The sequence below is a fragment of the Daphnia pulicaria genome, chromosome 4 (genome assembly GCF_021234035.1).
Source record: "Daphnia pulicaria isolate SC F1-1A chromosome 4, SC_F0-13Bv2, whole genome shotgun sequence".
NCBI classification, from domain to species: Eukaryota; Metazoa; Arthropoda; class Branchiopoda; order Diplostraca; family Daphniidae; genus Daphnia; species Daphnia pulicaria.
In genome coordinates, this window is record NC_060916.1 from 11,362,751 (window position 1) to 11,374,900 (window position 12,150).

At 38.9% G+C, this 12,150-nt stretch overlaps 3 protein-coding genes across 4 annotated transcripts; 2 read left to right on the forward strand and 1 right to left on the reverse strand.

Annotated features, from left to right (window-relative positions):
* Positions 1 to 166: 166 nt before the first annotated feature.
* Positions 167 to 5,214, forward strand: LOC124336905 (AP-1 complex subunit gamma-1-like). Of its 2 annotated transcripts, XM_046790818.1 has the most exons (13): positions 167 to 400; positions 631 to 697; positions 762 to 1,095; positions 1,161 to 1,399; positions 1,465 to 1,541; positions 1,786 to 1,797; positions 1,981 to 2,076; positions 2,137 to 2,463; positions 2,530 to 3,164; positions 3,237 to 3,522; positions 3,584 to 3,914; positions 3,979 to 4,232; positions 4,301 to 5,214. In XM_046790818.1, the coding sequence occupies exons 2-13, from the start codon at positions 652 to 654 to the stop codon at positions 4,400 to 4,402; spliced, it is 2,739 nt and encodes a 912-aa protein (XP_046646774.1). In that variant the 5' UTR covers positions 167 to 400; positions 631 to 651; the 3' UTR covers positions 4,403 to 5,214. The 2 variants fall into 2 exon arrangements, with proteins under 2 accessions (XP_046646774.1, XP_046646775.1); XM_046790819.1 differs by lacking the exon at positions 1,786 to 1,797 and having other exon boundaries at positions 168 to 400.
* Positions 5,137 to 6,744, forward strand: LOC124337076 (2-oxoglutarate and iron-dependent oxygenase JMJD4-like). Its single transcript, XM_046791106.1, has 6 exons — positions 5,137 to 5,222; positions 5,302 to 5,504; positions 5,610 to 5,758; positions 5,821 to 5,966; positions 6,049 to 6,298; positions 6,371 to 6,744. Exons 2-6 carry the CDS (start codon positions 5,333 to 5,335, stop codon positions 6,722 to 6,724), a joined length of 1,071 nt encoding a protein of 356 aa, XP_046647062.1. The 5' UTR covers positions 5,137 to 5,222; positions 5,302 to 5,332; the 3' UTR covers positions 6,725 to 6,744.
* LOC124337341 lies at positions 6,735 to 8,301 on the reverse strand. The gene is made up of 5 exons (XM_046791447.1): positions 7,916 to 8,301; positions 7,668 to 7,850; positions 7,408 to 7,605; positions 7,108 to 7,351; positions 6,735 to 7,013 (listed from the first exon to the last, which is right to left on the reverse strand). Exons 1-5 carry the CDS (start codon positions 7,971 to 7,973, stop codon positions 6,803 to 6,805), a joined length of 894 nt encoding a protein of 297 aa, XP_046647403.1. The 5' UTR covers positions 7,974 to 8,301; the 3' UTR covers positions 6,735 to 6,802.
* Positions 8,302 to 12,150: the final 3,849 nt, after the last annotated feature.

Sequence of the window (12,150 nt, forward strand, 5' to 3'; positions counted from 1 at the left end):
ATGAATACAATTAAATATTATAACAATATAAAAAAAAAGCTTTTCTTTGTTACAACATAATGTCGGGAATCAATCGACGTGTAATAACAAAACATAAGAAAACGAACACCCACGACCCACCGACAACCGCCCCCATTTCCCGACCGGTCTGAATTTTGTTTATTCGGCAATGCTCCACGTCACCTGGGCTGAAAAAGATGGTGGCCGTCGTGTTAGTTTATGACAAATTTTTTAACCGTGCGTGAACTATACTAGAGCATCTCTTTAATATATATATATATTTACAATTTACTTTTGTTTGTTGTGCGTGAATCTTTCTCGAAGGCGGCTACGAGTTTTGTTGTTAATCAAAACTCTTTGTTTCTCGAATTTTTGAAAAAAGTTACCGTGTAGCCATTCGGTGAGTGTTTTATAGACTTGACATGGTTTTTTTTTCTTCTCTGTTTTTCACGAACGATTTGTAAACTGTTTGGCTGTCCATCTGTATTCTAACAAGTGGGTCATTAAGGGAAAACAAAATTATTTTCAAGTAGTAGTTGACCTCAACCTATTGGGAATTTTGTTTGATAGTTTCCATATTAAAACTAAACAACATAAGATTTGACATTGATTGTATGCTTGACAATACAGGGCTGAACAACACCCACTACAATGGCTAATGCTATTAAGCAAGTCATCAATGAGGTGGCTGAAAAAGGTATGATAAGTCAAAGCATTTATCTTGTATGATGTAATACCCATTTTTGATTTCTATTATTCAGTTAAAATGCCCTCCACACCCACTCGTCTGAGGGATTTGATACGCCAAATTCGTGCTGCCAGGACAGCTGCAGAGGAGCGGGCTGTGGTGAACAAAGAATGTGCCTACATTAGGGCATCATTCAGGGAAGAGGATTCACAATGGAGATGTCGGAATGTTGCCAAGCTGCTCTACATACACATGCTTGGCTACCCAGCTCATTTCGGTCAACTAGAGTGTCTGAACCTTATTGCCTCACCCAGGTTCACCGATAAACGAATTGGATATCTTGGGGCAATGCTTTTGCTGGACGAACGCCAAGATATTCATGTCCTCATCACCAACTCCTTGAAGAAGTATGTCTCTGCTCATGTTCAATTTCTCTAATGAGATTACATTGTCAACCTGTTTTCTACTCTAGTGATTTAAACAACCCCGTCCAGTTTATCGTTGGTTTGGCCCTGTGCACCTTGGGTGCCATTGCGTCGCCTGAAATGTCACGCGATTTGGCTTCTGAAGTTGAGCGGTTGCTCAAGTCCACCAACGCCTACTTAAGGAAGAAGGCGGCCTTGTGTGCTTTCCGAATTATCGGCAAAGTGCCAGAGCTCATGGAAATGTTTTTACCCGCAACAAGATCACTCATCTCAGATAAAAATCACGGTATTCACTCTTGAACATTGTACATGTCTCTTTTACTGGCACTAAAAATTATTTGATGGAATTAGGCGTTTTAATTACGGGAGTCACACTAATCATCGAAATGTGCGAACGGAGTCCAGACACTTTGATTCACTTCAAAAAGGTACACGTCGGTTTTTAAAAAATCCTTTTCTGAACGAATTTCTATCGTTTATTTATGCAATCCTCGTTATTTTTAACAAATTATTAATCAATCCACATCCCTTAATTAATGAAATCGTGAAGAAAAACTAAATGTTAATACGTTCCCGTTTGTTTTTTTGTTTTGTTTCTGTTTCCTTGTTGCGGGATCATCTCTCTCTCTCCCCCCTACGTTGACAAAAACAAAATTTCTTTGCTTTACTTAGGAGCATCGCGAGGTAAAGCATCTTTCGATGTTGTTCGATCCTCTGCACACTCTTGCAATGCACCCTTTTGTTTGTCTGTGTCTGTTTGTTTGTTTGGGTCGCGTTTTTCGGTGTTTTAATTGGCGTCGTCTGGGCGCAATTTTAACGATTCTAATTGTTTTCTTTTATTTTGATCGTTCTCTCCGCAAATACCAGGTGGTCCCCAGTTTAGTGCGTATTCTCAAGAATTTGATCATGGCAGGTTATTCACCAGAGCATGATGTTTCTGGTGTGAGCGACCCCTTTCTCCAGGTACAATTTTTACGACTAAATTTTCTTTCTGAAATTAATAAACTCTTGAACGATACCCAGGTGAAAATTTTGCGGTTGTTGCGAGTCCTGGGCCACAACGACGCCGAAGCTTCTGAAGCGATGAACGACATTTTGGCGCAGGTGGCCACCAATACGGAGACGTCGAAGAATGTCGGCAACGCCATTCTGTACGAAACGGTGCTTTCGATAATGCACATCAAGTCGGAGAGTGGCTTACGTGTCCTGGCCGTCAACATTCTCGGCCGCTTTCTGCTCAATAGCGACAAGAATATTCGATACGTGGCGCTCAACACACTGTTGCGCACCGTTCACGCAGACAATTCGGCCGTCCAGCGACATCGTGCCACTATACTCGAGTGCCTTAAGGTTTTTATCAAATTCAAAACTACACTAGTGGATTTTAATTGTAAATGAATCCTTGGAATTAATTAGGATCCCGATGTATCCATCAAGAGGAGGGCGCTGGAATTGAGTTTTGCGCTCATCAACGGATCCAACATCCGAGTGATGATGAAGGAGCTGTTGGCGTTTTTGGAGAAATCCGACGCCGAATTCAAGGCCCAGTGCTCGTCTGGAATTGTCAGCGCTACTGAAAGATTCTCACCCAACCGGCGGTGGCATGTCGATACGCTGCTGAGAGTTTTGATTGCCGCTGGCAACTTTCTGCGAGACGACGTCGTTTCCAACACGATCCAAATCATTTCGGAGAGCGCCTCGCTCCAGGGCTACGCAGTCGGTCAGTTGTGGAGAGCCGTTAGCTGCTCTTCGGGCTCTTTACAGCACGACGGACAGCCGGGCGATTTAGACTTGCAAGGAGCTACGCTGCCCATCTCCGAACGCCAGCCTTTGGCTCAAGTCGCTTCGTGGTGCCTGGGCGAGTACGGCGACAGTCTCATTAATGGACACACCAACGCCAGCGAACAGGAAGAACCGGTCGTTGCCGGTGAGGACGAAGTGGTTGATTTCATTCAGGGCATTCTCTCGTCGAGCCAAAGTACCATCGTTACCAAGCAATACGCTTTGACGGCCCTCACCAAGCTCAGTACACGTTTCAGCGTCACTGTTGGGTAATTATATCTAATCAGTTGATTAGAGAGTCGTAAACCTACTAATCTCGATTGTTTGTTTTGCATTCGTAGTCGTATCGAAGATATCGTGACCAGTTTCGGCACTCATTTGAATGTTGAGCTGCAGCAGCGCGGTATCGAGTACGCCCAGCTATTTACCAAGCACGTAGCACTACGTCCGGCCATCATGGAGCGCATACCGCCCATGGAACACAAGACATCACACCAGGGACTGACGAACGGAAGTTCCAGAGGAAACGGAGTCAGCAATGGCGACGATGACATGTTAATGGATGATTTGAATTCTTTCACAACTACCAGCATCACAAGTAATTCGGCACCGGCCACTAAAGATTCGGTAAATTAAATTTCATCCATTCGGTTCCAAATGAATTTTATTAATTTTTGGGGGTTTTTAGAATTCTTTGCTCAATCTACTGGGTGGATTGGACAATTTTGATAATGACCCTGCCCCGATGGTTACGAGCTCAAAAGCCTCTACAGCTCCGTCTGCCTCGAATTTGGATCTGCTCGACTTGTTGGGCGGTTTGGACTTGAGCGGATCGACGACACTTTCGTCAGCTCCGCCACCCATCACTACACCTACTGGTTCTACAAGCAGCAGCTTAGTCAATAATAATTTGGCTAATTTGCTCAGTTCACCGACGACCCAAATGAGTGCCGCCATCCCGCCTAGTTCTAATTTCTTAATCGATGGGTTCCTAGGGACTGCACCTACACCCCCACCAAGTAATAACTATTGCGCTGGTTCAGATTTAGAAACTTTTTAATTACCAAATTTCTATTTTTCTAGAACTTCAAAATGTAACGGCCTATGATAAAAACGGACTCAGAGTGGATTTCTCTTTTGACCGTCCGGTCGACAACCCCAATTTGGTGATAGTCACATTGACGGCCAGCTCTTCGTACGGTTCCACACTGTGCGATTTCCTCTTCCAGGCCGCCGTGCCGAAGACATTCCAACTGCAAATGATGCCGGCCTCTAGCACGGTTATTAATTCTGGTATTCCCGTCACCCAAGTCATGCGCATTCTAAATCCCACGAGAGTACGTTCATTTATTTTGCTAATTGATAAATTTCTGTCGAAAACTCACACGTTCATTGTTTATTTCAGGCGGTACTAAAAATGAGGATCAAATTGTCCTTCTCTAGAGACGGGATGGCTATTCAGGATCAAGACGAAGTCAAAAACCTCCCAGCAGCCTTGTGGCAATGATTTTGTGTTATTTTCTTTTTTTAAATGGCGAAATTCAAAAGAAAAAAAAAATAGCCAAAAACCTTCAAAAATTGGAGTGTGGAAGGATGAAATGCTGAAAACAAGGAGAATCTTAGTATATTCGAAAGAAAGAAAGAATAAAAGAATAAACACACGTACATATACAATTATACATACAGTCGACGGTCTGCTGTTGCTGTTTCTGCTGTTGCTGCAAAAATCAATGCCTTGCCTTCTTTGCTATGATTTTCTAACTGTGGGTGATTCCCTTCTCTCTTCCCCCCCTTCTTTTTCCACCTGCACCCACCGTCTTCGAATTAAAAAATCTTTTTTTTTTCCTACTTCCTGCGGCATGAGAACATTAGAGAGAAAAAACAAATCGAATTCAAGGAAGAATAATCATCGTCTTGTGTATTTTGATGCAAAAATTACAAAAAAAAAATTCCGTGTAAAATAAGTTGAATTCCCTTTGCGAAGAGGATGCAAAGGGTCCACTTAGTGATGTCTAAAAACAACAACCAACGGTCTGCCCAGCTGTATTACCCACTTTTGTTTCTTTTTTCTTCTCCTTTATCCCCCACGTCCGCTGTTATTACTCGTTTTTGTTTGAATTTTTCCCTTGTGTATGTTTAAAAGCCTCCAAGGCCCTTTATACACCTTGTAGGCTTCAATTTGTACCTTTCCCTCTTTATTCCCTCATTATAAAGCACTTTTTTTTCTAGTTTAGTAGGCATATACCATGTGTGGTTCTCAACAATTCCTGTGAAACTTATTGAAGGAAACGATTATTAAAAAACTGTTAATTGTCTTCACATTTTTGGTCGGCAAGTTTTGATTTTTTAAATATGGCGCCGTTGCATACAGACGACAATAACAAAACTACTTTCAAAATGATGTAGGATTTTCGAGTCTTCACATTTTTCGAAACAAATGGAAGTTGACCTGATAAACAGGGAAATTTGTTACTCGGAATTTTACGAAGAATATCTTGTCAAGAATAAAATATGCATGTTGTCAAAGTCGTTTACAGATTCGTGGTCCTGCAGGAAACATTGGGTTGACAATGAAGTACCCAACTGGGAAAATCTCTTGGAGAATTATGGTAGGTTGTCAACCAATGTATGTCTTTTTCTTTTAAAATTAACTGTTTTTTTTTTGTGTTTTTTTTTTAAATTTCTCATCTGATTATAATTACTCATATTATCAGGTGACGCAGAAGTTCCAGTAGCAAATTGCGGTGAGGCATATTTTGATTCCCACTTGAAATCAAACTGGACTCTTAGAGACTTTATCACTTATATCAAGGAATATAGAAAGAAAAACTACTCCATTGAAATGCCCTGTTTATATTTGAAAGTATAACACCTATTGATGTATTGATATTAAAGTTGCTATTTTTAAATCTAACTATTAATCAGGATTGGCACTTGTTTAAAAACTTCCACTGCTCAGAAGGGATGTATGAGACACCCATATACTTTTCCGTTGACTGGTTGAATGAATACTGGATTCAAGGCAATAAAGATGATTACAGATTTGTGTACATTGGTCCACAAGGGAGTTGGTAATCTATTGATATACATATCTTCCTACTGTTTATAGTTACACTAGCTTCACAACTGATTTTAAAACAATAATCTTGTTAGGACTCCTCTCCATGCGGATGTGTATGGTTCATTTAGCTGGTCTGCCAATGTAGTTGGGAAGAAGCGATGGATATTTTTCCCGCCTGGCGAAGAACTGAAGCTAAAATCGTTATTAGGAATCTCTTCCCTTCCACGTGAATTGGGGGAGATTGATCTTCCATCAATGAAAATCACATATTTTGACTTAATCCAAAACGCTGGTGAAATTGTATTTGTCCCATCTGGTTGGTTCCATCAAGTCTGGAATCTGGTATGAACGACTACTAAAAGACGTAGCAACTTCTGATCAAATTATTATCAAATCAAATTATTATTTATGCAGGAAGATACCATATCTATCAATCACAACTGGTTTAATGGCGCCAATGTAAATTACATTTACAAGGGACTTGGCAAAGCGTCCAAGGAGATCCAAGACGAAGTATCCGGCTACGGAACCACTCTCGACTCGGAACAACTAGAAATTTTCCTCAACAGTCATTACGGAATGAATTTCCAGCAATTTCGTCAACTTTTACAAACGGTCATCGATCGAAGAGATTCGGGATTTTTAAAGATTCATTCGTCGAAACCTTGTCATTCGTGTTCCGGTGACCAGCTGTGCAAGGATCAGCACCACTGTGATGTAGACCGTCAGGTAGCTCTTCAGATTCTTAAATTATTGAGTAATATATAAATATTGAATATCCCTTGGTAGAAAACATTTATTACGAAAAGTTAGGCAGCACAAAATAAAAGCTTTCCCAAACAGGTTTTAAGCTGACGGAGTCTTCAGGAATCCGATTCTACGCAAATAACGCACAATAAACGGCACAGATCCTAGAGTTATGCTGATACGAATAGGCACCAGTACTTTGTGAACGGCATATGCTACGAGAAAAGTGGACGCTCCTGCTGCCAATCTTGAGTTCAACATTTCGCTGGAAACGCCCATCTGGGCTAGCATACCTGGTACGTTTAGTCCACTATAAAAAGAATAGCAAAAGATATTTCATCGATTAGAAAACGTAACTTTTTAAAACGGACGATATTTTTAGTAAGAAAAATCGTGCGAATAACCTTGCTACAGCTGCATAGCAGATGCTTAATGATGTAATTGATATAAGGACGTGAAACACTATGACAGTTGCGCCATAATCTTTAACAGCTCGCTTCAATTTACTTTTAGTTGATTCGGGAACCTTAGCATCGCTATAGTATCGCACCGAGCTCGTGTTAGGTATCCATGCATTGTGCAAACCATGCTGCAAGTACCAACAGTTACCTCTAATTTTCATGGTTCCTTGTTGCACACACTGACTACCTGGTGAATGAAAGAGTATAGTAGATGTTATAGAATTACGTGTGAATCAAACATACTTCCGGGATAAAGCGTTTCTTGCAGGTCACTGGAAGTGAATTTGATTTGCTGATCGGTGCAATTTTCTGGCATATTCATTCGAGGAGAATTTTCTTTCTCGGCACTAGGAGAAAACGGAAGTGGCACATTGGTCTGTGTCACAGCATTCAAGCTTAAAGAACCAAGTGATTCATAGTTTTCTAGCTGCTGTTGTCCTCCTGTTTGAACAAATCAGTGTTGACTTTTCATTTCCTCTGAGAATTTAACTCAATTGCTTTACCTTGACTCGACTGATCACTCATGAAGGAACCACTGAACATGGATGATGTTTGACTTTGAACTACCCCAAAACTTATGTCCTTGAATCTGTTGGCAGAGAATCCCATTCGATCCTGAGCATCCAACTCTTCCATGTTGGATGGTAATCCGGCTCCATTTTTCGAACTACTGTGAAATAGAGCTCCTGTAGAGAGAAGTAGAAATTTAAGTCATGGTTGTATTGACTCTATGCTGACTAGGATAACTTACTTAAAATCAGTTGATTTCTATGGACTAGATTTCGGTTGACACTTTGAGCGAGCAACATTGTTTTGTATAGTGAAAAATTGACTAGAGGTTTTACTTTGAAGACCTGTTTGGTACTGTGTGTCAGTAACCTCACGACTCCTTGCTTTATATACTGCGCACGTTTACGAGCTATTTTTATCCCGAAATAGAGAGCTGCCAACAAAATAACGCTAAACTGGGCAAGTTGGCCGTTGATATTGGTTTGCTAAACAAGCTAGAAACTCTCAGCTTCCGTTGCTAACGGAAAGGCAAACCAATTTATCTCTGCTGCTGAAGAACGTTTACATAACAAAAAAATTTAATATGGAATAACGTGTTTTAAAAAACGGAAATCAAACACCCATCGTGATAAGATAAAAACATTGCAGACGAAATTTCATGTATGTTGCCATGTTTTTAAATTTGGCGCACAGGGTGATTTTTAAAAATGAATCGACTGATTCAAATACGACTTTGCGATCATTTGTCTCGGCATTCGTTGCACACGTGATTTTTTGCTTTTTTATAGTTTATATTTACCAACACATTGGAGGATATCTCCGCTCACTTTGGAGGGCAGCCAATTGGCACAAATAAGAACCTCGATTTTCGAGAAACCCAAGTTCAAGTTCATGAATTGAAATGTCCACCGAATCACAGTTGTTTGTTTTTCATTGTTTACAAACAGATTGGCTTGAAATATAATGTCTTTCAATACGACTGTGCAACTCGTGCAACTTACTTTATTAAGATTCAAAACTCATTACTAGATGTCGCCAGTGTCACTCTAGTTGTTCTTACATCGTGAAACGAGGCGAAATTGGCGAAACAAATTGTTGCTAATTTATTCTTATATTCCTGTGATTTCAAATACCCAAATTGAACTTCCTATCATATGTAGTTTTATCTTGACCTAGTTTCCTTATTTTCCTACTGTACCAACTTATTTCTTCTAATTCTAGATGCATACTGTCAGTCGGTCGATGATATTGACACGGACTTTCTCTTGTCAATTATGTTTTTTTTTAGGCTATTGACAAGAGGTAAAAGTCTATTTTACCCGACCAACTTCTTACTTTACTTTACTTATCTAATTCACTTTACTTTACTTAATCTAGAAAAGTAACTAAGCGGGAATGAGCCCGAGCGTAGCGAGGAAATACAGGGGTTTTGGGTGGGTATAATAAAGTATAATAAAGCATCAAACCATACTTCATTATACTTTACTATACTATAACCAAAAACAACTATATTTTTACGGTATGCTCGGGCTTATTCCCGCTTAGTTACTTATCTAGATTAAGTAAAGCAAAGTGAATGAGATAGGTAAAGTAAAAATACCACTTACTTTATTTACTTAAAGGTAATCCAATTGCCGCAATACAAAACGAACTTAACAGCACAACTCTATGTCCCTTATTAAGGAATCAACATGATTTCTTCGTAAAAGCCAATCCCAAATTCTGCAGTTAAGATGGCGAGTTTTTGGTTCCACGAACAATCTGTGATACACTTCTGAGTCGTTATTAGCTACAAAAGGTCTAGTCAAAATACGCCCGTCTAATTCCTGAGATGTTGCACTACCACCGTCAAAAATCAAACTAATTCAGGTGTCGTCTGCTACGGAAATTCTCAGACGTTGCATGCATCACAATTTGAGCCATACTTATACTTTGAATATTAAAATTTTATTTGATAAGTTTTCCACGCAACACATGATAAACTTAAATATGAAAGTAAATTTTTTATCAATGTGCAGTGTTTGGCAATGAATCGCAGTAAAAATGTTTTTTTTGTGGGGGGGAGACCCCCCCAACCCCCCCTTTTTTTTATTTTTATCCAGATTGTCCCCCAAAAGCCCACCATTTCAACTTACGCTTTTTACGCTAAATGATTTGTTAACGAAAACAGCCAACAATCATCGAAATTTGTCAGCCATATTATACTTATTATAACCTAACCTAACCTAACCTAACCTAACCTAACCTAACCTACTATACTTTACTTTATCTCATAAGTATACATGAAACGTCAAAATCATAATAAAGTAAAGTAAAGTAAAGTATCTTCATCATGATATAATATAGTAAAGTTCCATGACCTTTATATGAATAATAAAGTATAGTAATATAAAGTAACAACTTGATTGCCACTTACAAGTTGTTATTAATACAGTAAAGTTTATAATGATTTGATGCTGCTTTCATCGATCGTGGATTTGAAGCACCAACCATTATGTTAGAATTCTAGTGCTATGCCACAGCGCTAATCGACACTTCTTCGATACGCAAAATGTTTTAATAACACTTACAGTTATATCATAATAAAGTGAACTGTAATAATTTGAATAAAGCTGTATTTATATGGCACAATGAACTTCATAATAAAGTAGGATAAAATAATATAACGTTAAAATAAAAAGTAAAGTAAATCTTGATTGACCCTTACTTTAAAATTAAAAAAAATTTAATTTATATATTTCACCTGATCTCGGATTTGAACCACTGAGCCATTAATTTGTTATCCAGTGCTATACCACAGTGCTAATCGACATTGCTTCGATGTGAAAATAAATAAAATAAATAATATTTCACTATTGTGTATTAATTATGAATTTTTGGCAACAGTGTTTTAATAATATTGACAGGATGCCAGTCTGCTACACGGTAGGGAACAGAGAGGTTGTACGTGAAATTTCTCGTATTTAAGTAAAGTGAAGTAAAGTAAAGTGAAGTGAAGTAAAGTGTAAATTAAGTGAGTGTGTAGTAATAATTGAGAATTAAGGAAAAAATTAAGTATAATAAAGTAAAAATAAAGTAGAATTAAGTAAGGTTTTGGTCGGCTAAAATAGACTTTAACCCTTACGTCCACACTTAGCAACATGACAAATTCTCATTTTAGTTAATAATAGAAACAAAATTCCAACACAGACGAAACACTTGTCAAAACAGTAGAGCCTTACTGTTGGGATGCAGAAGCAAACATTTTTGACATTACATTATTGTTCGAAATAAGTCTAGAGCCATGCTGCGTTGCCAGATAAATCGGCTAAATAAAACAGATGTGAAAGAGCCCTATAGTTCATGTTTTGTTTTGTACGTACGCGTACTTCCGGTTTTGAGAATTTTCTTGAACTATAGTTCAGGAAAATTCTCGATTTAAAAATTGGATTTCGTTTTAATCACACCTAATCGACCCCAAATTTCATGGGGATCACGAATATGTGGTTTAATTTGATGACAGCTCAATGGTTAAGGCGCCGTGGTTGCTTCCGGTATACTTCCGGAAATTTTCTTAAGACTAGCAAGTGAGCTTTGTTATGTCTACAGTTCTCATTATTGTTAGCTATATTTTAAGCAATTTAAAGCGCGCCTTTCAAGTTTTGAGCAAAAAAACCAGATCAATGTACCTATATGTATTATGTAACTATATAGGGCTTATTCACATCGCGAAAATCCGACTTCCAGAAATCTGGCAACGCATGATATTTCTAGTTTTTTTCGTTTACATGGCAAAGGCCATAAGAAATCTAAGTGGCTTCAATAAAAATAATCTAGTGGAGAAGAGAGAGAATGGGACAAATGGGGGAGAAGAGGAAACGTGGGTCCCCTTTTTTTCGTACGCCCTCCTCCCTCCCATTCTCCCTCTTCTCCCCGTTCTTCCCTCAAAAAAACCAAAACAAAGTTTTACATTTAAATTTTTAGCCCTAAACAATTTTTAAGTCCTAGTAAATTATACATCAAATTAACGACCGATATCTTACCTAGAGCACTGTGAAATTCTTTTGAAGAAATATTCCGAATAAAAAACACTAGATTATTTTTATTGAAGCCACCTAGATTTCTTATGGCCTTTGCCATGTAAACGAAAAAAACTAGAAATATCATGCGTTGCCAGATTTCTGGAAATCGGATTTTCGCGATGTGAATAAGCCCTATTATGTAACTTTTATTGGCATGTCACTTAATAAGAATTGTTTTCTCTTTATTCAGGTAATGAAGAGGAAACTTCGAGAAGATGGACACCAAAACGTCGCCGGTATCTCCAAAATGTCAGCGCGGATCATCATTTGTTATTGGTAATATGTTTGTGTTTGTGTTAGTTAACCCGTTGGCTGCCACGCCTTTGTTCTCCCCTAGCTCCTTAGCACGGGCCGCGCTGTTCGGTCTCGTGGTTTACATGCCGCGGGGTCAGACAGTCGCACCAGCCCCAGATTC